The 25,718-nt window shown below is 40.5% G+C and overlaps 1 protein-coding gene across 1 annotated transcript; it reads right to left on the bottom strand.

Annotated features, from left to right (window-relative positions):
- Positions 1 to 5,496: 5,496 nt before the first annotated feature.
- CNRIP1 (cannabinoid receptor interacting protein 1) lies at positions 5,497 to 25,540 on the bottom strand. The gene is made up of 3 exons (XM_060026466.1): positions 25,226 to 25,540; positions 22,985 to 23,135; positions 5,497 to 6,508 (listed from the first exon to the last, which is right to left on the bottom strand). Exons 1-3 carry the CDS (start codon positions 25,402 to 25,404, stop codon positions 6,344 to 6,346), a joined length of 495 nt encoding a protein of 164 aa, XP_059882449.1. The 5' UTR covers positions 25,405 to 25,540; the 3' UTR covers positions 5,497 to 6,343.
- Positions 25,541 to 25,718: the final 178 nt, after the last annotated feature.

Below are 25,718 nucleotides of genomic sequence, written 5' to 3'. Positions count from 1 at the left end.
GGGAGCAGGACTAACCCATTAAAGGCTAATATATTCCAAACTCCTTGGCTTTTTTTTTTTTTTTCCCAGCCAGTCAGCCATCCAGCTAGCTCTTTCTAGAATCTCATCACTTTTTTTACTGAGTCAGCTCATTCTCACTGAGTCAGTCAGAAAACGTGGAAGCCATCCAGAGAACTCCAGAAAGGCAGAAGTTAGATGGAAGCTGGTGACGCTTTTCAGAAACGGGGTCATCAAAGAAAATATCTGAATAAACACGATTTCAAAATTATTCTTGACTCTACACTTTAGAGGAGTCAGGAAAGACTTCATAGCTGACGTGACATTTAAGTTGGCACTTGAAGGCATCTGCTAGGAAGAAAATGGAGCAGGGCATTCCAAGCAGAGGGTACAGGCTGTGCAGTGTCAAGGAGACAGTCCCAGCTCTGAATACCTGAAGGAGAATCAGAAATCCACCGTGGGCATAGGCTAGAGTGCCTGTCAGGATTACTATTCCAGCACAAGAGTGAGGCCAAAAATATTGTCATATTTTTCATTGGTCAGTAAATGGGGAATAAAATACCATACTTGCTAAAAAAAAAAAAAACAGAATTAGTCTTATCTAGTGCTCGAACACTAGTTCCTATGACTTCAAGTAGTCAAGGTCCTCTTCAAGTAATTTGCTGTGCAGAGAGCTATAGGTTTCTAACTGAATACAGAGTTTCTAGAAATGGAATGCTTTTATTTATTGACAATAATTTAGAGTCATCTATATAGACTTAATCAATTCACAGTAATTTTGGGGGGGGGAAGGCATTGATCTAGTAGACTGCAAATAAAGGAAGGCAAAACCACCGGTTAAAAAAACAAACACGGCGGGAGTGTGGGCACAGGATGAAGTCGTTTCAAATAAAATGCATCAGAAGGAGGGTGATGAGGAGAAGAGAAGGAAGGTGTTTTGCTTGTGACATTATTTAATCCTAACACACTCTGAAGTGGATAGTATTGTCACCATTTCACAAACGAGAAAACTGAGGGTCAAATAAAGTCATTTCTTGTAAAATCAGCTGTTTAAACTTGAGCCTTATTTTTCAAAATCTGAGACATTTTTCTTCTGTAAAACGGACATATGACATGCGCTGCCTACCTCACAGAGCTGTTGGGAGGATTAAAAGACATAACAAATAGGGACTTCCCTGGTGGCGCAGTGGTTAAGAATCTGCTTGCCAATTCAGGGAACACGGTTCGATCCCGGGTCCAGGAAGATCCCACATGCCGCGGAGCAACTAAGCCCGTGCGCCACAACCACTGAGCCTGTGCTCTAGAACTGGTGAGCCATAACTACTGAGCCCGTGCACCTAGAGCCCGTGCTCCACAAGAGGAACCGCCGCAATGAGAAGCCCGTGCACCGCAATGAAGAGTAGCCCCCCGTCGCTGCAACTAGAAAAAGCCGGTGTGCAGCAACAAAGACCTAACACAGCCAAAAATAAATAAATTTATTTTTAAAAAAAGAAGAAATAACAAATAGAACTTTTGACATCACTCTTGACATTTATCAGATTTTGAAGAAATAACAAATAGAACTTATGACATCACTCTTGACATTTCTCAGATTTTAAGTTCTCTGATTCTGTCCGGATGTTTGCATATTATTAAGAACTGGGTCTTTGTAAAAGAGACTCCCTGGTGGCGCGCAGTGGTTGAGAGTCCGCCTGCCGATGCAGGGGACACGGGCTCGTGCCCCGGTCCGGGAGGATCCCACATGCCGCGGAGCGGCTGGGCCCGTGAGCCATGGCCGCTGAGCCTGCGCGTATGAAGCCTGTTTGTGGAGAAAGTCTTTCCCTAACATACCTTAAAATACATTACTTCAAACTATTTATTTTTAAATAATTAAAAATATTGTCTCTACATACATTCTCTTTCTCCTTCTTCTCCTTCTCTTCCCCCTCCCCCTCCTCTCTTTCCTTCTTTTCCTTCTCTTTCTCCTCCTCCTCTCCTTCCTTCCCCTCCTCCCCCTCATCTTCCTCTTCCTCCTTCTCCTTCATCATCTTCTTCTTCTTCATTTTTTGTATAAGACCAGAGCACAAGCTTTGACCATCACCCATGCATGGAATATTCTTTTAAACACCTTCAGTTTTCTTCTTTGCATTTTTAATACTTTTGTTTAAAAATGTATTTTGTCCCCTCTGACTTTTTAAACAAAATGTACCAAGTAATAATGTTATGTGCCAGTCACAATTTTATCTACATTAACGTATTTAATCCTCACAACCACTCTTTAAAGTAAATATTTTTATTATCTCCATTTTCCAAATGAAAAACTTTAAACACAGAACTTCCCTGGTGGTGCAGTGGTTAAGAATCCACCCGACAATGCAGGGGACAAGGGTTCGAGCCCTGGTCTGGGAAGATTCCCACGTGCCACGGAGCAACAAAGCCCATGCGCCACAACTACTGAGCCTGCGCTCTAGAGCCCGCGTGCCACAACTAGTGAAGCCCGTGCGCCTAGAGCCCGTGCTCCGCCACAAGAGAAGCCACCGCAATGAGAAGCCCGCGCGCCGCAGCGAAGAGTAGCCCCCTCTCCCCGCAGCTAGAGAAAGCCAGCACGCAGCAACGAAGACCCAACGCAGCCAAAAATAATTAATTAGTTTAAAAAATGTAAGCGCAGAGATATTAAGTGACTTGTCTAAGGTCACACAGTTAATAAGGATTTGAATTGTGGCATCTTGGCTCCAGAATCTGAACTGTTAAACACTGGGTCATGATGAAACATTTGTGAAAATAATGGATAATCTTCCTAAATAAGAGTCATGATGATGTATATCAATTTTTATTTGATATCCACAGAAACTATTGTGGTTTAATTCAGGATTATGTCCCTATCTATTATAGTTTTTGACTTATTTTATCTTCTTTCAACATTTTTTCTTGGTCCTCTCTCTGTGAAAAAAATTTATTTTCAGTATATCTGTCTCTACAAATTGCCTTCTTTCCTCTAATTATTCTGCATCCAATTTCCTAAGAGCCAGACACTAGATCACCTTATAAGTTAGAACCGTCTTTAAAATACGAGTCATGAGGCTTTGAGTGAAGACCCAAGCCTTTAGTGGATGGACTTGGTGACATCTGTGACAGAGATCTTTACTTTTTGGCACGTTTTCTGTTCTCAACTGGGATCTGGATGGCTTAGATGGTTGGATAAGTGACTTCTCAATAAGCAAGGTGTCACAAAATAGAAATTCAAGGCATTTCTACTCTCCCACCTGTTCCAAAGTGTTTCAGTCATCATAATAATTAGAAGGATGGCCTAGTTCCTCAAGCTTCTGGGTAGCCACCCGATGCTTAGAAGTAGAGAGACATGGCTACAACTTGTATAAAAATAGCCTTCCAGATGGCTGAGGGGCAAAGTTACAACTCAGCAGCTTGATATAGCTGAGCACTTGAATCTGGAAGTAGGAGGAGAGCTATGCTGAGAAGTAGCCAGAGAGACTGGGCTTGAGTCCAATCATAAGTAGAACAGTAGATGCCAGGAGAGATCACTTAAGGTGGCAGATTAGCTGTTAAGATTTCCTGTTTACTTCATCTCCATCCCCTCCCCACCTCCCTTGATTCAACCTTACCTCTTAGCCTCAAGGGAAACATACACACATGCGCGCACACACACATTTAAACAAAATAAGGAGAATAAAGTAGAGGTACAAACCATAAATCTTAATGTGCTTTAGAAGTCTACTAGCCGAACTCATCTTAGCCACAAGAAGAATGATGGTGAGCAGTTGAACTCACCCAGTGTGTCTCCGGGACTTCGACGCTCCAGCTTCTGGGCTGGGGCTCTTCGGTGGGAGGGTGTGTCCAGTGACATGGGCCATGTTTCCCCCAGCCCTGCCTTAAGTCATTCCCAACTCAAAAATGGAAATGGGCAAAAGCCGCAATATTGCTTCCACCCCTCAAGGCAAATACTAAGACTCTGATGGATGAGTCACTAGCTTGAGAGTCCTTGTTTCCCAGATGAAAATATTTACTCATCAAATGTTTCAATAGGCTAAGATATGTAGTTTTCACATTTGCCCACCTTCTAATAACTGCATTTCCACTGGATATTCTGGAATAAAACTTAAGCCTCTGTCTATGGTAAACCCATTGCTTTAAATATCTCAGTGTTTGAAGAGTGTTGGCTTTTAAAATACAGTAATTAGGAGCGGATTAGCGCTTATATTTAGCAACAGTTAATAGACACTATCGTTTTTGAAAAACAAGCGAATTGAGAAGCATACTCCTCTCTTTTAACACCGCTCGTGATTAGCCCAAATCCAAGGCATTACTGTGCCCTGCTGGCAGCACAGCCTCATTGCAGGTAAGTAACACAGGTGCAGAGGGTTTGGGGCCAGCCTTCCAAATTCATTTCCACAAGAAACGGATTCTTTGCAATAGTCCCATTAACCTTGCATATTCTTACATGGAAGGTTCACAAGGCAACAAAAAAACAAATCCCCAACTGACTTTTTCCAACCCAATAGGATTTGTGCTTCCCAAGTGAACATTACAATATTGTTACCTTTCAAGAGAATGTTTCTTTGCTTCTTAGGGAATTCATCCTCAATCTACATGGAGTACAGGCTTTGTGCCAGGTACCTTGCAGTGCCTGGGAGCAGGCAAGGTGGTCTCCATCCTGATGCACATGCACTGTTACAGCACCACATCCTAAAGCTGCTCAGCTATATTGCTGGCTGATAGGGGTGTGGTCACCCTGGAAGGAGGAATGGAGAGAGGATAGGAACAAGCATTTTTTGATTGTCCACCAAGAGCCCAAGCCTGTGCTAGCTTTGTTGCAGCCGGTAGAGTATTCCCTGTTTAATGGTCAGAATTGATCTATGAGTTAAGTGTGCTATTTCTACTCCAGGTATATCCCCCTCACCCTGCAACACAGATGGCGGTCTTGTAACAGAGAAGAACAAACCTGACTCCGTATTGGATCTATTCCTTTAGCCCTAATCCTTGTGCTCTGTTGCCTGTGCTTGGTCATGCTGGTTCTGCACCTTTGGTAAAAGAATGTTGCCTATAGTCTGAAATATACAGGATAGCCCATTCTCAAGGCTCTGACCTTTAAAAATGTAACACTTTCCCAATCATAGAGAGATTAAAAAGTTGCAGAAGAGAAAATAACATTTGTTTTGTTGGAGGTTTACAGGAACAGCGTGACCTGACCTACATGGACAGTTGCAAGAACAAAGGATTCCGGCACCAAGAAGTTTGCAACAAACAGCCACACCGCCTCCCCTTTCAATATAAAAGATGCCTGAATTCTAATCTTTGGGACAGTAGTCCACCATCTACCTGGTCTGCTGGCTTTCTGAATAAAGTCGTTATTCTGTGCCCCTCCACCTCATCTCTTGATTTACTGACCTGTCGTGTGGTGAGCGGTACCTGCCTGGATTCAGTAGCAATCTTAGTAGAGCTGGCCTGGAGCAGAGGTCCACCTGCTAGACAGATATTGCCCAAATTAAGAAGGCAAGTCAGGGATGATTTTCAATGCCTTTATTAAGAAATATCAAAAGTTGATTATAGTTCCATACACAGTTTTACAAAGTTCAAGTGGAGGGGAATGTAGGGAGGCCATCAGCATGCCTGTTTGGACACCACAGTCACTTGCCAAAGAGTTAACCCTGTCACTTTGGTCACCTTGTTTAACAGTGGTCCACACAAGGCTCGTTCCCACTTCCACTAGGCCACAGCACAATACCTTACATTATTTGAGTTGTAATACGTTACAAACACTTCTTAAATATTTGTCCTTTTCTTTTGTCATTATTCTTCCCTGAAATAGCCGAGCTGTTTATAGAAAGCACAACACTTGAGTCCCATTGACTGCTGTTTGCATCACATTTTCACAAAGGCTACTTTGACACAGATGGAAAACATCCCAAGTTACATGTTACCCTTGCACACTTGGGATGGAACCCAAGCACACTGTTATTTTTTATTTAACATTGAACAAAAAAGAGGGAAGCACTCAACTTGGAAACAAAAGAGCACAGTCATTCAGTGGAAAAGTTAAGTGTGGGACACAGCCTGCGGATTCCACGGAGCTCCTCCAAGTGGCCACCAGCATGAGCAAGAGCAACTGGAGGCAGGAACACCAACACCGAATACAGAAAGGGAGTCTCTTGGGCAGGGTACATCATGACCTTTTATGTCAGGGACATCGCATCAGAGGGGAATTACACATTCAGAATAATCAGGGCTAGTAGATAATTGGCACCCAATGGGAGACAGCAACGGAGTGGTGTGCCTTGGTGAAGGCTTGTGCTGGGTTATCTAAAAGTGGATCTTTGAAGAGACTGTCCAACAGCATCAGAAAGCGCCATCTTTAGAGGAAGGACTCCTTGTTCACCCACATGAGACTGCGGGTCTCATTGGGCTTGCATTCGTACTCAATGACGGAGAAGGGGCTTCCCCACTGGCAGTGATCTCGCTTGTGGTAATTGTAAAACTTGACCTGCCACACCGTCTCGAAGGTCCCAATGTCAGTGAACTGAGGGAAGAGAGACATGCCCCATCAAAACCTCATTCTGCCATGAGCAAACATAAGAGTTGATGTTCGTGAAAGAGATATAATAGGGAAGAACAAATCTGACTCCATATTAGATCTGTTTCTTTTACTTCAACCTTTGTATTCTATTGCTTTTGCTTTGAGTTAAGAATGTTGCCTATGGCCTGCAATATACAGGACGGCCCATTCTCAAGGCTCTGACCTTTAAGAGTACAACACTTTCCCATTCATATAAAGACAAAAAGTGCAGAACAGAGAATAACATTTGTCTTGTTGGAGGTTTACGGGAACATCGTGACCTGACCTACATGGACAGCTGCAAGAACAAAGGATTCCGGCACCAAGAAGTTTACACCAACCAACTCCCCCTTCACCCCTGCCCCTCACCTGTTAGTATAAACGAAGCCTGAATTCTGACTGGGGTAAGATGGTTCTCTAGGACATTAGTCGGCCACCTTCTCAGTCTGCTGGTTTTCCAAATAAAGTTCCCCCAATAACTTGTCTCCCGACTTACTGCCTGTCATGCAGCGAGCATAGTGACTTTAGACTTAGTAACAGATGTACTGTGTAATGAGGTGTAATCTGTGTCATCACTCCAGGCTCTTGTGGTCTGAAAGCTTAGGCCCTTACTCTAATGAACTATCTTCCTTTATTGTGAGAGAGATTTTCCAGAAAAGCTGTCTGTAAACCATTTATTTCTCTGTAAAATCTTATTCCCATCCCACTCATGGCATTTGTTATCATATTGCCTTTAATACAAATAACTCCCCAAATGTATCTGTTTCCCATATTTAGGTTCTGGAAACTTCTCTCAGAATCTCAGAATTTCAGAGGTTGCCACAGAAGGGAGATTGGGAAGAGAAGAGAGGGAATGGTGTTTAATGATTGTCTTTGGTTTCTTTTACGAAAAATAGCTGTACAAAATAACATGTGCACAACGACACGAAACAAAAGCTACAACTGCCCTCCATCGCTAATTTCAATTCCAGGGAAAACTATGTTATCGGAAGCATTTGTTTGTTAAAGACGCTACTTTAACTTTCAAATACTATTGAGTGTTTATAAGCCATGCCCATGTCTCAGGTTCTGATTTTACATCACCCAAAACCCTATGTGAGTACCTACTGTGTGCCTCGTACATAGAAAAATTTGTATAAGGCATGATCCTTTGCTCTCAAGAAGTTTGCATTCTACTTCCAGAAGGTAGGCCCTGCAAACACTGCACGGAATTCTACGGAGTCCTGAGCACACAATTCTCATGCAGCTGAGAAGAGGGCACAGAATACCCTAGAGGCCATTGGGCAGGGGCTCAAGTGGCCTGTAGGGTAGCCTGACCCTGCCATTGCCTCCTGGAGCTATTTAGGGGATGTGGCAGTAAACAGCATGATGCCTGTCGTTATTTTCTCCTCTGACCCACCCCCCGTCATGGGAAGAGGCCAGGCCTGACTTAGCAGGGTTCTTAGACTTGTCAGGAGCCAGAAGACATCGTGGGGGAGGGCTGTGAGCAATAGGAGCCTTATGCTTGCGGCTGCTACAGGAGGAGGGCGATCAGGTGCTCCCCAGATAGCCTTCCAAGATGCTCTCAAAATCATAGCCTGCCCCATTGCCTCATCCTGCTAATCGGACTCTAAAACAAGGTATGGCTTGCCTTTGAGAAATCTGCTTGACCTGAAACAGTAGGTGATATACCTAGAGTCCACAAATCTTCTCCCAGGTAAGAAAATGAAGGATCTCTTTTTAGAGAGTCATAGCTTAAAGACCTGTGCACATATATGCAGCTTTATTCACAAAAGCCCCAGCCTGGGATCAACCCAAATGTTTCATCATTCACCTGCTGATAGACACATTTTGGTACATCAGTAAAATGGCTTTCTTCTCAATAAGAGAACATACTGATTCAGGCAGCAACAGTGATGGATCTCAAAGACATGCTGAGCAAAAGAATCTAGACCCCAAAGAATACATGTACTATATGATTCCATTTATATCCATATATTTTATATCTCCATATAATTTATAGTGATAGAATATAATCTATGCTGACAGGAAACATCTGTGGTTACCCAAGTTACCTGGGGTAGGAGGAGGGAATTGATGATAGATGAAAATGTGCAAGAGGGAACTTTCTGGGGTAATGGAAACATTCTACATCTTGATTGGGGTGGTGGTTACAAGAGTATACGTATGTGTTTGTTAAAACTCATTGATCAGTATACTTAAAATGGGTACATTTGTTATATGTAAACTATACAACAAAGTTGATTAAAAATTAGAACTATGGATTTTTAGTGAGCACCAAGGAAACAGGTATTCTGAACACTGCCAGTGGGAACTGAATTACATAGCCTTCCGGAAGGGTGATTTGTATCAAGTAAAGGTGTGAACATACTTGGGTCCAGTAATTTCACTTATAATTTACCTTAAGAATACCACAGGGTTTCGAGTAGTGAAAAATTGAACACTAACTTTCCATCCTTAATTAATTATGGCATATGTGTATAGTGGAATACTATATAACAATTCTAAATGTAAATATTTACTAAAATTTTTCTAGTATATTCTATATTGTCACCTGAACTAAGCAGAGTACCAACAAGACTGTCTAGTGTTAATTCCATTAAAATTACACATGTGAATGCTGATGGAATAAGTTTTATTTTCTTCTATGTACTTATTTGTACTTTAAAAATTTAATGATTGAATTGTACTTTTATAATCAGAAAACATGTTAAGGCAAATTGTAAGTATTTACAAGTATTACCAAATAGCTAATATCCTTAATATAAAATATTATATGAATTAACTAGTAAGAAGTACTAAGAACATTTGGATAAAACTGGACAGTTCATTAAAAACTTGGCTAACATCTGAAAAATATTCAAATGTAATATTATTAGTAATTAAAGAAATACATACTTTACAGAGATATTATTCACCTATCAACTTAGCAAACATTTCCAAATACTGGAAGCAATTTAAGCATCCAACTTTAGGAAATTATTATGAAAATGGTGGAATATCTGTACTATGGATTTATATAATCACTAAACAGGAATTTAGTTTTAATGATGAAAGAAAATGATTACAATTTTAACCGAAAAAAGATTAAAACACTTTATATACATTATGAGTTCAAATACACAAAATAAGATGTATAGAGAAAAGAAAATGAAAAAATATTAACAATAGCTCTCTAAGAAATTGTTTTTATATCTTTTCTACTTAGGTTTTCTGCAATAAATAGTTACTTTTATAATCAGAAAGAATATTTTAAGTGGTGAAATGAATCTATCACCCCTGAAAAATGAACATATATATCCCTTGAACCCTAGGGATTTAATAAATTCTATTAAGGATACATATATGCTAATGAAAATATTACAACTTTGTTTACAATAGGGTAATGGTGGTAATAACAAACCGATATCTCATTTTACAAATCACCAAGATGACTTATTATTATTTTTGACCAGCACAGGACACTGTACATTTTAAGTGCAACTGAATTAAATTAAGTTATAAAAATATTTTACAAACACCAGCTAAACTTTTGAGGGAGCAGTTTGATATCAGGCTAGGTAAGCGGGAAAGACAATACCTTTTCTGAAACAGATATAAATAAAAGTTGGTCACAAAAACAAACAAAGATGATCACGACCACAGGCAAAAACAAAACAAAACAAAACAAAAAGGCTTAAGGCACTACACTTATACCTGAATGACCTTAAAATTAATAAAGTCTCAATCTAAGAGTTCTCAGTAACACAGAAGACCGAAATAGAAGTCTGCTGACAGCAAGTCACAGCTAAAGATATGGGATGTTTAGGTGCTTCTACTTTGTTTCTCTGTTATTAATGTTGGACCCAAGGTCTTATTAAAGTAAACTTAACTGCTAAATAGGCATATGTCTTCCTCTCTCCCACACCTTAGTTGTTTTAACTTCCCATTAACCTTCTTCCTATTCTTCCTTCTAGAGTTCTATTTCCTGGGCATCTCTCTACCTAACTCAGGATTTCTTCTCTTCTGGCTAAGAACAGATGTGCTATCCAAAGCTGACATTACTCTTGAAGAACAGAGGAAGCAACTACAAGCTCTCCATTCCCTCCCAACCCATCTGTGCCTTCCAAGGCAAATTTACCCGGGCAGGCTCCCAGGTTATGCAATTATACATGGTATAATTCTGTGCATTTAATAGTTCTTTTTTTTTTAATACAATTACTTTCACATATGTCATTGCACATTGGTGTTGTGACTGGTTGTAACATCTCCATTTTAAGGATGAAAGAACTAATATTCAGAGAGGTTAAGTGAGTTGGCCTAGGTCTACACTGTGCAGCCAGCTAATGCTAGAGGCAGGTCAAGAAGCTAGGTTTCCTAATTCCCATCTAGACACTATAATCAATGTACCAAATTATTTATATAAGCAAATAAGCTAAAAGGTACTGAACGGTTTTTCTTTTTTCTCCCTGAGTGAGAAGAACATCTATGAACTGCCGTGTGTAGAGTGCTTTAGGACACTACTATGGACTGAATGTGTGTAGCTCCCCAAAATTCATATGTTGAAGCCTAAATCCCCAACGTGATGGTATCTGGAAGTGGGGCCTTCCAGAAGTAATTAGGGTGTGAAGATGGAGCCCTCATGAATCGGATTAGTGTTCCCTATAAAAATAGACATGAGAGGGATGATCTCTCTCTTTCTCTGCTTTCCTTCATGTGAGAACACAGCAAGAAAGCAGCTGTCTGTGAATCAGAAAGCTTGTTCTCACCAGATACCAGGTCTGCTGGCGCCTTGATCTTGGACTTCCAGCCTCCAGAACTGTGAAAAATAAATATTTGCTGTTTAAGCCACCCAGCCTATTCTGACACTGACACTCTACTACGTACCTGGACATTTTATTTGCCTTAGTGTTCTTATAAGTGGCAAGGCTTGGTATACTTTTATTTCACAACCAATGTGAAAGAGAACCCATCAGCTTCCAAAGAGAGGAGACTCATTTGTTTTGCTCAGTAACAAATGAAGAATCTGAAGAACTTGTTTTAAACAATTTCCATGGTGGTCTTACAACCAGATGCCCTAGAATCCCCAGAGTACTTCTCTCTACTCACCATTCCACCCAAATCCACTGGAGACATGTGAAATTCACCAAGAATAGAGTCACTTAGAAATCCACTGACTTGGGAGCACAGAATGAGATTATATTGATAGAGACATGATGTTATTTCCTTAGTAAATAAAATCAGTATAAATAAGCATCTTGGGGCTTCCCTAGTGGTGCAGTGGCAAATCGAGGCAACACAGCTTAACCATCCATGTTACAAATAAGTTTTTCACCAACCATCATTTGCCTTTTAATTTAAATTGCCTTTTAAGGAAAATTTAACTTTGTTTACAATGTTTAACAGGAATTTTACATTTATGTAATCAAAGCTTTCCATTTTCACCTTTGGATTTCTTCCATTTCTTTAAAGTTTTAGATTAATTCTGTTCATTTTGATTTTTTACAAAGTTGACTTTTTACAGATAACCCTGGGATCCATCTGAAATATCTTTTTGACGCATGGCATCCAGAAAGAACAGCAGTGATGTTTCCCCCAAATAGCCAATTACCCTAGCATCATTTAGCCAATGATTTATAAAAATCTGACAAACGACTCTGAGGTAAACTTAGACTCATAAGAAGTCGCTTTGGTGCACCTTTAATTCAGCTTCCCTTGCTGGACTCACCTACTTGATTAACTGCATTTACTTGGGGATCTCAAGACTTCCTTATTACCTGTGAAAGTGGTTGTGTCTGTAATTTACAATACTTAAGCTTGACAAAAGTCATAAAATAGTGTTAAAACATATGTAAGGCTTTCATCACTAGAATGAAATTTTCAATTAACATTATAGCCGCTGACTTGATCAGGAAACCTTCTCTAATTTCAATTAATAATAATTCTAGGACTTCCCTGGTGGTGCCGTGGTTAAGAATCCGCCTGCCAATGCAGGGGACACGGGTTCGAGCCCTGGTCCAGGAAGATCACACATGTTGCAGAGCAACTAAGCCCGTGCACCACAACTACTGAGCCTGCGCTCTAGAGCCTGCGAGCCGCAACTACTGAGCCCACACACCACAACTATTGAAGCCCGTGCACCTGGAGCCCGTGCTCCACAACAAGAGAAGCCACCGCAATCAGAAGCCCGTGCACCACAACAAAGACCCAAGGCAGCCAAAAAATAAATGAATAAAAAGTTTTAAAAATAATACTAATTTCAATTGGAATAGAATCACATATTACAGATAAAATACAAATGCATGGCCAATGCTCACACCAAAAGCTGTGCGATCACTGTTGGAACAATCATTCACCTGCTTCTTCTAGAGTGGAAATTATATTTAAGAGCCTAGGCTTTGCTGCTGGGACTCATAAAATGCTAAATACCAGCTTAAATCTTTTGGAAAATGATGTACAGTATAAACATATAAATCAAGTTTGAATAAGAGGAAAGTTAAATCTCATAAAATCCAAAACTATGGGAAAACCAAAATAGACTGTCAACTCTATGGGAAAAATAACCGTCTTCATTTTAAAAGAAGAAATCATAACAGAAAATGAAAATTTTTAATGTAATTATATTTCTACACAATGGAAAATAAAAATAAAGCGATAGTGAGAGAAATATGACAGATACGACAGATTGTTTATCTTTATTAGGAGTCTGAGTTTTTTAAAAAATAATTTCCAACAGAAGTATTGATGAAACATGAAAGAATAATATACACAAGAAGAAACAAAATTAAATTAACAAGTAGAAATGTTCATTCTTGTGATAGTGAAACGTAAAATAGAAAATCTATTTTTTTAAAGTAATTCTCAATGATGTCATAATTTTAACAAAGCCAGTAGACTTTATTGCTAGTAACATTGTAAAATAGTATGTACATCTTAAAAAAAAAAAAAAACACACCAAAAAGGCCATATGTGGGAACAGCCATAAAGATTCAGTTCTTTTGACCAAGTATTTTTACTCAGATTGAGGTAACTATATGCACAAAACTTTACATTATAGCACTTTTTATGATGGGACAATCAATATATCTAATATCTGGGTAAGAGTGTAATCATTATGATATATTGTGATAGAGTCTTATGTCACCCTTAAAATTATAAAAATGAATATGTAGGAAGTTGTACAAAATATGTATTAAAAGCTATTGCAACTACAGAATGTATATATGTGGAAGGTAATCTGAAAATGAGCCATATCAAAATGTAGGGATTACTGGTGCTTTAAAAGTTTATGCACATTTCTGAACCTTGTCATGATATTTTACAATTTTTTAAGAAAATCATGCAAAGCCCTTGAAATGCTGGGATGCGTCCCCACACTTCTCTGTGAGTCTGTGCCCAACCAGAAAGGAATCCTACATAAATTTGTGGGATTTCAGTCCTATTTGGTGTGATCCTAAATGACAGTATTTGAGAATCTGACTTTCTTCAGCAAACAATTAGTACCACACCCCTAAAGGTAAGTTTGTAATTTTCACACCATGTTAGGGCTGACAGTGGTCTTAGTGATCAGATAGCGGAATCCACCTATTTGCATTGAGGAAACAGGCCCATTGAATGAAGGTTTGCCTGGAATCACAGTTAATTACAGAAGTAGATGGCATCCCAATACCTTCATAACTTCCAGGTCTAATTCTGACATTCTAGACGTTTCCTCAGGCACCCATAGCACTGATGTTTCCCTTGGTGAAGAATGCAAATTTAATAATCCAGGAACTTCCTGCTTAATTGATTGCATTTACCTGGATATTTCAATGTTTTGGTGTTGTCTGTGAGAGTGGGGTATGTCCATACTTTTTAAAACTTAAGTTTGAAGTATTGGTAACTTAAAAACATTGTAGGATAATGATGAAGGCTAGCTGAAAGCTTCACCACTAGAATGAACATTTGAATTTAACATAAGAGCTGCTGACATGATCAGGAAACCTCTAATTTCAATTGTTTTCCTTAGAATCAGCCTATTACAAATAAGATACAAATGCATGGCCAATGCTCAAACCAAATGATGTGCGATCATTGTTGGAACAATCAACTATCAATCACCTGCTTCTTCTAGAGTGGAAATTATATGGAAGAATCTAGGTTTTACTGTTGGGACTCAGGATTCATTAGTTACAGCATAGAGATTCTTGTCAGTACAACATCCTCCAAAGCATCTAAACCTTTTAGCCGTGCCTGGACAGGCAATCCTTTTAGCCGTGCCTGGACAGGCAATCCAGACTTACGGTGAGTAAGAAAATCTTTCGTTTCATGACTCGGTCTAAATCATTCTCACATTAAAAAAAAACCTTTGTTTCATTCTCATTCAAAATTATGTAGAAGTTCTCACTTTACAGATCCAATTAAGAAGTGTTTAATTGAGTTCTTTCTAAAATAAGTTAATCTTCCTCCCTAGGGTTCTGTTTACACCTATAGCAAAAGAAGTATGACTCCACCCTTCTAAAACCAGAGCAAGTTATACCTCTGGTCCCCTCAGCCCATACTGGTTCCAGGGAGAAGGTGGGGAGGTCTGCTCTCCTGCTCTGTGACCACAGATGGGGTACAGTCTCATCTATGGTGACCACTCCTGCACTTGACCCAGTGCTCAGTACCAGCTCAGTGAAAGAATGAACAACTTAAAGTTAGCTCACTGGCCCTTGGGCTCTCATTAAAATTCTGACAGATGGCCAACAGGCACATGAAAAGATGCTCAACATCACTAACTATTAGAGAAACGCAAATCAAAACTATAATGAGGACCACTTCATACCAGTCAGAATAGCCATCATTAAAAAGTCTACAAATAACAAATGCTGGAGAGGGTGTGGAGAAAAGGGAACCTCTGTATGGTTGGTGAGAATGTAAATTGGTGCAGCCACTATGGAAAATGGTATGGAGGTTCCTCAAAAAACTGAAAATAAAACTACCACATGATCCAGCAATCCCACTCCTGGGCATATACCCAGACAAAACTATAATTTGAAAATTATAAATGCACCCCTATGTTCATAGCAGCACTATTTACAATAGCCAAGACATGGAAATAACCTAAATGTCCATTGACAGTGAATGGATAAAGAAGATGTGAGATATATATATATATATATATATATATATATATATATATATACATACACACACACACACACACAATGGAATATTAGCCATCAAAAAGAATGAAATAATGCCATTTGCAGCAACATGGATGGACCTAGAGGTTATCATACTAAGTGAAATAAGTCAGAAAGAGAAAGACAAATACCATACGATGTCACTTATACGTGGAGTCTAAAATACTATACAAATCAACACATCTATGAAACTGCAGACTCACAGGTATAGAGAACAGACTTGTTGTTGCCAAGCGGGAGGGAGAGTAGGGGAGGAAAGGAATAGGGGTTTGGGATTAGCAGAGGCAAACTATTATATATAGGATGGAAAAACAACAAGGTCATACTGTATAGCATGGGGAACTATATTCAATATTTTGTGACAAACCATAATGGAAAAGAATATGAAAAGAATATATATATCTATATATATGTATAACTGAGTCACTTAGCTGTACAGAAGAAATCAACACAACATTGTAAATCAACTATACTTCAACAAAATTTTAAAAAATAAACAAAAATAAAATTCTAATAACTTTATTTTTTTATTAATTAATTTATCTTTGCTGTGTTGGGTCTTCATTTCTGTGCGAGGGCTTTCTCTAGTTGTGGCAAGCGGGGGCCACTCTTCATCGCGGTGCGCAGGCCTCTCACTATTGCAGCCTTTCTTGTTGCGGAGCACAGGCTCCAGACGCGCAGGCTCAGTAGTTGTGGCTCACAGGCCTAGTTGCTCCGCGGCATGTGGGATCCTCCCAGACCGGGGCTCGAACCCGTGTCCCCTGCATTAGCAGGCAGATTCTCAACCACTGCGCCACCAGGGAAGCCCTCTAATAACTTTAGTATTTGCAGTTCTGCTTCGAGTTAATGTTTCCTTTCAACTCTAATTACATATGCTATTCTCGATACACTATGGTAGAAGGACACTTATTTGATTTAAAAGAGATTTATTTTGATCCACCAGCCCTTTGTTGGATGTGTGATCTTCAAATATTTTCCTAGAAGTCTAAAAATACCTTTTAAAATGTGTTTCTGTAGAAATGGATGATTTCCTTAGAAAAACAACTAAAATTGACTCAGTAAAATCTTCAAAGCCCCCCAACGGCAAACATTATGGACTAAGTTGAAAGTTAGGGATATTCCTTCCAAATACCATTATTTTGGATCCTGACTTTTATGGGGAAATTCTGTCAGACTTTCAAGTAACAGCTAAATTCTATGCTATGTAAATTGTTTCAGAGCACAAACTATGAAAATATGCCCAATTCATTTTATTAAGTTATTAACCCTAACACCACATCTTAAATGGTGAAGAACCTTCCAATTGTCCTTTGCCTATCTCCTACATATTGCTACTAGACCGATTTTAACAACATGCAAATCTTGTCACATTATCAGGAACTGGAAGCCCTACATTGAAATGTTTTTAAAAATGGGGAGTTGGTGGGTGAAACTTACGTAGAGAATTAGAAAATCTGACAAAATATAAACAAAAACTATTTGAAGGCTTTAAAAAGCAACTCAAAGCAGGACAGAAACCAGAGTTACCCTTGAAAGATCTCAACTATAACAGTTAAGAATTGTCCGTGCGGCTTTTTTGCTTGAGGTTACTCCCCAATCCCCCGGCAGTTCTGGCCCAAGTAAATGGCAGCTTTATCTGCGAGAAGTGGCAGAAGACAGTGTTCAGGGATGGCAGAGCAGCTGGAAATTTAGGGAGAAAATCCTGGAAACAAGAGAGCTACGGAAGAGGTGAGACCCAAAATCTGACTATAACTCTGCCGTAATTCTTCCCTAACTGCTTGTATGGGCTGGTGGGAGGGGGCTTTTTCTGCTTGAAAAAGCGGACAAACCAGTAGAGTCTTTTTTTTCTTTCTTTTCCAAACAACAGAAGTTTATTGTCTCACAGTTTGAGAGGTTAGATGTCCCAGATCAAGGTGTCAGCAGGGTTGGTTTCGTCTAAGAGAAGACTTTATTCTTGAAAGAGAAAATTATGCTGAATAAGATTTGTAAGTTCACTTTTTTGTTTGTTTGTTTTGGTTTTTTAATTGAATGCATTCCCAAACCTGAGAAGTTGGAGTCTTACTGGTTTGAAAGTATCAAAGCAAAGGGCTCAGGACTGGCAGAGCAGCTGGAAATTTAGAGAAACCTCAGGGTGGATGGATCCCAAAATCTTAGTATAAACTGTCCAATTCCTTGGCTGACTGCTAAACTCCACTGGAACAAGGGAACCAGGCTAGAAAAGCAGCAACTGGAAGTTGAAAAAAATTAAGCAGAGATATCAGCTGCTACCCTGCTGAGAAGACAGAATTTGTAGTTTGAGTCCAGCAATGTTACTGCATGCTAGAATTTAAAAAGAGACTAATCCTCAGAAGAATAAAAGAAACTAGAATCAATAATATATTATCTACAATGTTTAGTTTCTAATCAAATATTATCAAACATGTAACAACACAGGAAAGCATGACCCACATTCAGGAAAAAAAGTCATTCCTACTCTAAATGGGGCCAGATACTGGATCTACCGAACGAGTATTTCAAACCAGCAATTATAAATGTGCTCAAAGAAGTAAAGGGGCACATGGTCTCAATGAGCAAACCTAGGGAATCTTGAGTGATGCAAACTATAGAAAATACAAATAAAAAACTCTAGAGCTGAAAAGTACAATGACAGAAAAAATTTCAGAAAATAAACACAAGAGTAGCCTGGGAATGGCAGAAGAAAAAAAATCACTGAGCTTGAGTATACATCAATAGAAATGATCTAATTTGAACAACCAATTTTCTTTTCTTTTAGAAAACTGGACAGGACTGTAAAGATCTGTGGGATAATACCAAGCTGTCCAATGTGTAATTGAGGAACTACAAGAAAAGAATAAAGTTGAAAAGTAATCTGAAATAAAATAACAGTTAAAAATACCCAAATTTGGAAGAACACTAACTTACAGATTCAAGAAATTCAGTGAGCCCCAAGAAGAAAAGATTCAAAGAAATGCACACTTTGGTGCATATAGTCCAACTATGGAAAACCGAACTGTACAATATACAAAGAGATCATTTTACTCTGTGTGTATATGTGTGTGTGTGTGTGTATAGCCTCAATTAAAATACCTTAATGCAAACAAAAGAAGGAAATAAATAATTAAGATAGGATCAGGGGACTTCCCTGATGGTCCAGTGGTTAAGACTCCAGGCTCCCAATGCAGGGGAGATGGGTTCGATCCCTGGTCGGGGAACTAAGATCCCACATACCACAACTAAGCCCATGGGCTGCAACAAAGACACAGCACAGCCATAAATAAACAAACAAACATACAAATAAAAACTAACTTTAAAAAAAAGATAGGATCAGAAATCAATGAAACAGAAAAATGGGCCAGTGGAGCATATGAAAACAAAGCTGGGTTTTTGAAAAAGCCAATAAAATTGATAAATCTCTAGCTAGACTGGTTGGTGGGGGGGGGGGCATGGCAAATTATTAATATCAAGAATGAAAGAGTGGACATCATTAGAGATCCTAAGACATCAAAGAATGGTGGAGGATTATTACCAACAATTTTGTGCCAACAATTTGACAATTTAATTGAAATAAATGAATGATATCAAAGACCAATTACAAAAATTAACTCAAGGGACTTCCCTGGTGGTGCAGTGGTTAAGAATCTGCCTGCCGATGCAGGGGACACGGGTTCGAGCCCTGGTCCAGGAAGATCCCATATGGCACAGAGCAACTAAGCCCGTGTGCCACAACTACTGAGCCTGCACTCTAGAGCCCACGAGCCACAACTACTGAGCCTGCGTGCCACAACTACTGAAGCCCTCACGCCTAGAGTCCGTGCTCCGCAACAAGAGAAGCCACCGCTATGAGAAGCCGGTGCACCGCAACGAAGAGTAGCCCCCGCTCGCTGCAACTGAGAAAGCCTGCGTGCAGCAACGAAGACCCAATGCAGCCAAAAATAAATAAATTTATAAAAAAAAATTAACTCAGGGCTTCCCTGGTGGCGCAGTGGTTGAGAGTCCGCCTGCCGATGCAGGCAACACGGGTTCGTGCCCCGGTCCGGGAAGATCCCGCATGCCGCGGAACGGCTGGGCCCGTGAGCCACGGCCGCTGAGCCTGCGCGTACGGAGCCTCTGCTCCGCAACGGGAGAGGCCACAACAGTGAGAGGCCCCAACAGTGAGAGGCCCGCGTACCGTAAAGAAAAAAAAAAAAAATTAACTCAAGAAATAAAACCTGAATAGCCCAATATCAATTAAGGAAATTGAATTTGTAACTAAAAACCTTTAGACAAAGTGAAATGCATGCTTTTATTGGTGAATTCTATCCAACATTAAATAAGAATAATATTAATTCTATACAAACTCTTCCAGAAAACAGTAGAGTGAACAACTTTCCAAATAATTTTATGCAGCTAGTATTATCACTCTGATACCAAAAACCAGACAATGACAAGAAAAGAAAACCATAGACCAATATTCCTCAGGAACACAGATATAAAATCCTCAATAAAATGTTAATGAGGGATTTCCCTGGTGGTCCAGTGGTTAAGAATCTGCCTTCCATTGCAGGGGACACGGGTTTGATCTCTGGTCGGGGAACTAAGATCCCACATGCCATGGGGCAACTAAGTCCGTGTGCCACAACTACAGAGCCCGGCTGCAACGAAGAGCCCACGTGCCACAACTAAGACCCGATAAAGCCAAAAAAAAATAAATATTTTTTAAAAAATGAAAAAAAAAAAGTATCATACATAGAAAAGCTTAGGGATTCTACAAAAAAAATCCCGAACAACTATTAGGACTAATAAGTGAAATCAGCAAGGCCTCAGGATTCTAGATGAGTATAGAAAAAAATCAATTTTATTTCTACATACTAGTAATAACCACCATTTATAGTAGCATTTAAATATGAAATACTTAATGGTAAATTTAACAAAGTACGTATAAAATCTGTACAGGGAACACTGTAATACATTATAGAGATGAATGAAAGAAAACCTAAATAGGCAGATATATTCATGTATCAGAAGGTTCAACAGTAAAGTGTCAAATCTTTCCAAACTGGCATTTAGATTTAATGCAAACCCAATTAATACCCCATTTTTTGGAGAAATTGACAAGCTCATTCTAAAATCTATATAACAATGCAAAGGGCCTAGAATAGTCAAAATAACTGAGTAAACAAAGAGGGAAGATTTAGGCTATCTGATTTAAAGACTACATTATAGACCATGAAACAAAACTGTTTGGGCTCTTCTAGGTCTTTTGCATTTCCAAATTTAAAAGACTGATATATAATTAAGTATGTAACGTAACTGGAATTCTCATACATTGCTGGTTGAAATATGAAATGGTACAGCAGTCTGGATATTTCTTATATGGTTAAACATGTACTTACCATGTGACTCATCGAATCTCCTCTTAGGTATTTACTCAACAGAAATGAAAACATCCTCACTCTAAAACTCATACTCAAATATTCATAGCAACTTTAGTCATAACCTCAAAAGCTGAAAACACCCCAGCTGTTCATTTATTGGTGAAGGGACAAATCAACTGTCGTATATCCTTCCCATGGAATACTACTCAGTGATAAAAGGAACCAACTATTTATGTGACAACATTATGCTACAATGACGTTATACAAGAACATTATGCTAAGTGAAAGAAGTCAGACACAATGCTACGATTCTACTTACATGAAATTCTAGAACTGTTAAAACTAAGTTATTGAGGCAAAAAGGTCAGAGAGGGCTAAGCCTGGGGCCATCGATTACAGATGGGCCTGGAGGAATTTTTGGGGATGACAGAAATGTTCTATATTTTTGTTGGGGTGGTGATTATACAGTAGTTAAAATCTATGTAACTGAATACTTTAAATTGGTGTATTAATGTATTTACATACAATTTGTATGTAAATTGCTTATCAAAGTTGACTTACAAACCTTCAATGAATTCCCACAGGCATTAAGATAAATTCAATAAGGAAAGAAGGTCCTGTAACATCTAAACCCTACTTTCCTCTCCAGCTTAATCTTTATTTTTTTTAATTTTTAAAATTTTTATTGGAGTATAGTTGATTTACACTGTTGTGTTAACTCTGTCTTAATCTTGAGTCAGTCTCTGCCTCACTGTCTGCTCCAGCTATACAGGGCTTCTATTCATTCACTGAAACACATTCTGCTCTCCCCCAGCTGTTGATCCTTGTACCTCCTTTTTCCTCAAATGCTCCCTCTTCCCTCAACTCTTACATGTCTTTAGTTCTTTCTCAAGAAAGTCATCCCCTAAATCTTGAGCTAGACTAAGACCCCTGGTATATATCCCAAGGGTACCACTACTGTTTCAGTACATTTTGTCTAATAACAATTATCTACTTTATTATTGACAATCATGTATAAAGTATGTTTTCCTCCTCTAGATAAGAAGCCCCATGAAGCCAGGGATATCTATTTTGTTCACCACTCTTCTCCCAGTGCCTGACATATATAGGAAATCCTTATATATTTGCTGATAAATCAACCAAACAAACAAAAATTTTAAAACTCTAAATGAAATATTAGCATATTGAATGTAGTAATATATTACAAATAATAAATGACATTAAGTAGTGTTTATTTTAAGAAATAAATGGAAGTTTAGTATTTCAAAGTATATTTTATATTTATTCCATTAATATATCAAAGAAGAAAAACTATCTCCGTAGATGGGAAAAGGAATTAGAAGAAATTCACACACCTCCCAATTTAAAAAAAATACCTCTTAGTGAACTAGAAACAGGATGCTTTAACATAATAAATATTTGAAACTAACGTTGTATCTAACAGTGAAACCCTGGAGACAAGGATTACCACTATTAGTAGGCAACATTATTCTAGAAACATTAGCCAACGCAGGAAGGCCAGAAAAAAAAATCAAAAAATGACACAATTATATGTAGATTATGACTGTCTATCTGAAAAACCCAAGATCGTCGAATGAAGAATTTTAGTAAGCAAGTTCAGTAAGGTGACCAATTACAAAATACACAAACACGTACTGTCAAAGCAATGTATTTAAAACAATGCAGCTTTGGCATAAGTGTAGACAGATCAATGGAACAGATTACAAAAATGTAGGGAGAGACTTAAATTTTTGCCACATAAGAAATTACTATGAAACCGATCACTGGAGAAGCATGGATCATTTAATTAATTGTACTTGGACATTATGAACAAATATATTCGAACATGAAACCATGAATTGAAATAATGTTTCGTATTTTCTTTTCCATGGTTTCCACTTGCCTTGGCACCACACTCCACAATCCCAGGCAGGCCTTACCGGCATGGTGATCTGGATGGGCTGCCGTTCTCCACTCTTGGTTGGGGCCACACCTTCTGTTTCATATGTTCCTGTATATACGATTCTGTCCCCATCAGGCTCTTTAGACTTCAGTTCCAGCGGGACAAGCACACCACCAATGGAAATGTTCCTGCAATGGACTTGAGTTGACCACATATGGTAGGAATTAGCTTAGGCGCCCTGTCCTGGTCTGGACCACAACTCCAGGCAAAAACCCCATAGGGTGTGGCTAACAAAGACACTGTGGTGTGGTAGAAAGTTCTGAGAGTTTAGGGGGCTTGACTTCCCCAGCTAACCAGTCATGTGACCCTAGGTCAACTACTTAATCTCTCTGGACTGACATCGGTATTCTCATCCAAAGTACTTGCACAAGGCTGAGTTATACTCTGTCAATGGTCTTCCTCTTTAGTTTCTCATCTGTGGAGCTATTAAAAACCTACCTATACCCACCCCATCTCAAACCCCAGAGAATAGGATTCAGTTGGTCTGGGGTGTGGTTTGGGCACTAGAAAATTTATTTTAAGGTTGCATAGGTGATTCTAATGCACAGGTAGGATTGAGAATCACTGAACTAGTTCTCTAATGGTTTTTTCTTCTGTTCCAACAATCAGGGGTCCCATAATTTGGGGTACTCTTCCTCAAGCCAGCCACACACCAAAAATTCTCACTGGCATCATTTCTTCATGTTAGGGTAATGGTTCTCAAAGTGTCATCCCTGGACCAGCAGTATCAGTATCACCTGCCAACCATCAGAAAGCAAATTCTTAAGCTCCACTCTAGATATAGTAAACTAGAGTTTACTACATCTAGGATGGGGCTCAGCCACATGTGTTTTAACGAGCCCTCCAGGTGATTCCGACGTAGACTCAAGTTTGAGAACCACTGGGTTAGGGCACTGAAAAACTTTGATAAAATTAAAGTGTAACCCAAAAAAATAGTTTTATCATTAACACAAATTTGTTTTTACATTCACTTGAAAAATAGAGAACTATCTTGAAGGAAATAGAACAGATAACTTGGTAGAAGGGGTTTTGCCAGGAAAGAAGGGAAAGAAAAAGTCTGCATTATAACCAGATGCACAGAACACTGGGGAATGTGAGGATAATGGGTGCTTGGAGCTATCAGTGATGGGGACAAGTAAATGGACCAAGAGCATTAGACACACCTCAGGTTTGGCTCTAGGTCATTCAGTTGGAGCCTGGCATCTAGAAGGCCAATACAAGTTTGTTGAATTAACAACTACTGGAGGACACTTAAGCTATAAAAGGTGCCAGGTGGAGTCAAAGCCCTCTCCACCCCACCTCCCAAGCTCAGCCAAAGGTAGATACAGTATAGGATGGTTTATTTCCTCTTTCCACACTGGACTTTACACCATGCTTACTTGGAAGCTGAGAGGTAAAGGGTTCCAGTCCTGGATACTTCCCCATAAGCTACTGCACCCTCCTACACTGACTTGCCAGCCAGAGCCTACTGGATGCATCAACCTCTGGTAGCAGAGAAGAGATAAACCTGCCACGAATAAATAAGTATAAAAAAACCATCCTTTTGTTGTCAGGATGTTGCTAATCACCAGGCTGAACAGACAATTCGGGAGAAAAAGAAAAACACCAGGCAAGGAAAACCGGGAAACTAGGCCTAAGCAGAGGAGGCTGCCTTCCGTCTTGCTCTTCCAGTTCCGGGGTCCCAGGCTCATAAGGGTTGATGGAGGAGTGGGGTGCATCCCTCAGGGAGCCCCAATAATCACCCGCCCCCGACTTTACACCTCATTCGTCAGCCTTTCTCCTTCCTTCAGCCTCACAGAACGGGGCAGAGGACCGAGATTGCGGTAAGTGAACTCCGCGGCGAGCTTCTCCCCTCTGCCCCACCCCGGCCGCCTGCGGGTCCGCGCCGATGGCTGCACAGAAGGGATGAAAATTCTACAAGGAAAGAAAAAGCCCCCAACCCCTGGCTTCCTGTCGCTGTTTTAAACATCCCACCCCGCGAGGCGTGGAGGGAAGCGAGAACAGCGGAGACAGTAGTGTAAGGCAGAGGACGGGACCTAGGGTGCAGGGAGCTGACCTTATACCCGCCCCCCACTTCCTCCCCGCCAACCTCCTGGGCCCGCTGGGCGCGGTGCGAGGCAAGAGGTGCCCAGGAGAGGCTCAGGCTGTCCCGGGGGCCTCGGTCCACCCCGCGTACCCCAAGTGGGGCCGGTCAGCCGCTGCGCGCGCCCGCACTCACTCGACCTGCAGCGTGGTGGGCTTAATCTTCACCTCCACCTTGTAGGAGGAGCCCGTGAGCAGTTTGATGGTGCGGTTCTGGCCGAAGCGCTGCCCGTCCACCTTGTAGAAGACCGGGCCGTCGTTAGGCTGGATGCGCAGCGCGATGGAGAGGCGCACAAGGCCCGGCAGGTCCCCCATGGCTGGGCGCGGGAGGGCGGGCGCGGCGGCTCAGGGGGGGCGGAGGACTGCGCTGGCTGCGACCCGGCGGCTAGAGCGCGGTGGGCGGAGAGGAAGCGAGCGGAGGGAGAGGGAGGTGGTGGAGAGAGGCTGCGGCTAGGAGCCCGAGCCGTCGCGGCCGTCAGCCCCGGCTTCCGAGGAGCAGCTCCCGAGGATGTGACCCCCCGCCCCCCTTGGCGAGGAAGCGCGCCCCAGGGACAGCTCCGAAGTCCCGAGCTCCACCATCCCCCGCTTCCCGTGCCTCGCCCTCCGCGCACCAAGGGGCTCGCTCCGGC

This window comes from Delphinus delphis, chromosome 12, assembly GCF_949987515.2.
Source record: "Delphinus delphis chromosome 12, mDelDel1.2, whole genome shotgun sequence".
NCBI classification, from domain to species: domain Eukaryota; kingdom Metazoa; phylum Chordata; class Mammalia; order Artiodactyla; family Delphinidae; genus Delphinus; species Delphinus delphis.
Note: the sequence above shows the minus strand (reverse complement) of the source record. Positions and strands in the feature narration are given on the sequence as shown.